This window comes from Etheostoma spectabile, chromosome 12 (genome assembly GCF_008692095.1).
Source record: "Etheostoma spectabile isolate EspeVRDwgs_2016 chromosome 12, UIUC_Espe_1.0, whole genome shotgun sequence".
Classification (NCBI taxonomy): domain Eukaryota; kingdom Metazoa; phylum Chordata; class Actinopteri; order Perciformes; family Percidae; genus Etheostoma; species Etheostoma spectabile.
This window is the reverse complement of record NC_045744.1, coordinates 4,258,201-4,260,081: the sequence shown is the minus strand read 5'-3', so window position 1 is coordinate 4,260,081 and position 1,881 is coordinate 4,258,201. Positions and strand designations below refer to the sequence as shown.

The 1,881-nt window shown below is 43.3% G+C and overlaps 1 protein-coding gene across 1 annotated transcript in view; it reads right to left on the bottom strand.

The window, feature by feature from the left end:
* Positions 1-1,881, bottom strand: part of vwa5b2 (von Willebrand factor A domain containing 5B2) — a 15,775-nt gene that overhangs the window by 8,556 nt on the left and 5,338 nt on the right. The window contains exons 8-10 of the mRNA XM_032531661.1: positions 1,300-1,476; positions 1,065-1,175; positions 271-473 (exon numbers count right to left, since the gene is read on the bottom strand). Of these exons, the coding sequence (XP_032387552.1) occupies positions 271-473; positions 1,065-1,175; positions 1,300-1,476 (491 nt within the window). The remainder of the gene's footprint in view (positions 1-270; positions 474-1,064; positions 1,176-1,299; positions 1,477-1,881) is intronic.

Sequence of the window (1,881 nt, the reverse complement as noted above, 5' to 3'; positions counted from 1 at the left end):
GCATGTGTCCCCTCTTTTCCTCTCTTTCCTCCCCCTACATGGTGACTCTGTCATTTCTATCACTTCATTCTGCCTGCACTCACTGCACTCCATTCCTCTCGGCTTCCTTGCCACCCTCAGTGATTTAATGTCCTGTCACACACTACATATAGAAGAAATCTTTGTTTTTGCCTTATATTGGATGTCCACCTGATACCTCTATATAAAATCCTTTACACGTGACTCCCATGGGTTAAACATCTGATCGGCAGTTAAGTTTTAACTCAGCACCTGCCGGCGCATGTGTTTCTGCGGACCAGCTCCAGCACTTTAGCCACGTTGCTGATGGATCCATCTGTGATTATGAAGACCTGGCGTGGATATGAACGTTGCATGGGCTGCTGGTATAACCAGGACAGCGCCCCCAGAAGGTTAGTGCCTCGCATGTCGGCTCTCATCCTCTGGATGTACTCGTAGGCCTGCATTAGAGTGACCTGTATGCAGGGAAAAATAAAAAGAAAGAGCGTAAAGGTGGGAGAAGTGAGCATCAAATTTCAACACCTGTTGAACTGCATGAAGTTGCCTGTGCAAATGCTGTCGAGATATCAGATTCCCCAATTACACTGTGAGGGTGGCAAAGAATTGAATCGGCACATCTCTAATAAAGAGAGAGCAAACATACCTACATTTGCACCTGCCTTAAAACCACTTGAACTCACACCGTGGACAAACATGCCTGACAGGAGAGGAGCTGGAAGGACATCTCGTGCAAAATGCATGAAAGGTCACCATATGGCCGGTAGTATGTGCAAGACTGTTTTGTCTTTGCAGCCCCTGGCCTGGATAAAACCTGATACTCTGCTACTAAGGCAACCCAAGGAACTGACCTATTGCCTGATTAGAGAGCAGAGAAAATGGAACAGATAGTCCTGTTTGGTCGAAAAACATCTGCCTTTAGGAAACATGATCCAAATGCTCCAATGAATTATATTTCACTGAAAATAATGCATATGTAATTAAGAATAAAATACGATTAACAAGACAAATTCAGATGAATATCTAATTCAAGCAAGAGTAAAACTAACATCAGTGCAGAGCTTGCTGGAGGTGAACAGAGGCTTGATGGTGGTGCCAAAGCCCACAATGTTGAGCATTGTGCCAGAAGGGAGACTCTTCAATGTGACCACCATGGCGTCCTGTGGAAACAAGAAGGACCAGATAGGCATGGGCCAGATTAATGTACTGCATGTGCCCAAATCTAATCACTAAACTTTAGGTAGTTTCATGCAGTTGTATGTTTTCATCCAGCCTGCAGCTCACCTTCACACGGTGGATGTTCGCGCCACTCATGCTGCCACTGCGATCGACGAGGAACAGCAGTTCTCTGGTGGCTTTGTGCAGCTCCAGAGGTTCTCGCAGCAAGTTGGGACAGAAATTAAGCATCAGGACGGGGCTGCACAGAATGTCCTTGTGGTATCGCTTCCTGACAAACTCCAGCTGCAGGGCCAAGTAGAACATCAGCGTGTTTTTATGCCGTAACACGGTCATGAATTGGGATTTAACCCTTGTGCTTGACCCATTTTTCAAAATATCTATGTCAGAAATAAGGGTTTCTAAATTTAATAACCCAAAAATAACACGGATGATTGATTCCAAACATCGTGCTTTGCAGTTACAACAAAAGATAGGATCTCTGCTTTCTTTGACTTTTGGGTGTTTTATGAGAATGAAAAAATTGCATTTGAAAAACAATTTTTTCAAAACCAGACTGATCGTTGACATATACCCTTCTGTAATTATCCTTCATTTAATATGAGTCTAAATAACTCATGATTTCTGCATTTTTAACTTATGAATTAGGTATAATTTCCTATAGGCTACATGAGGTTTATTGACCAGGAA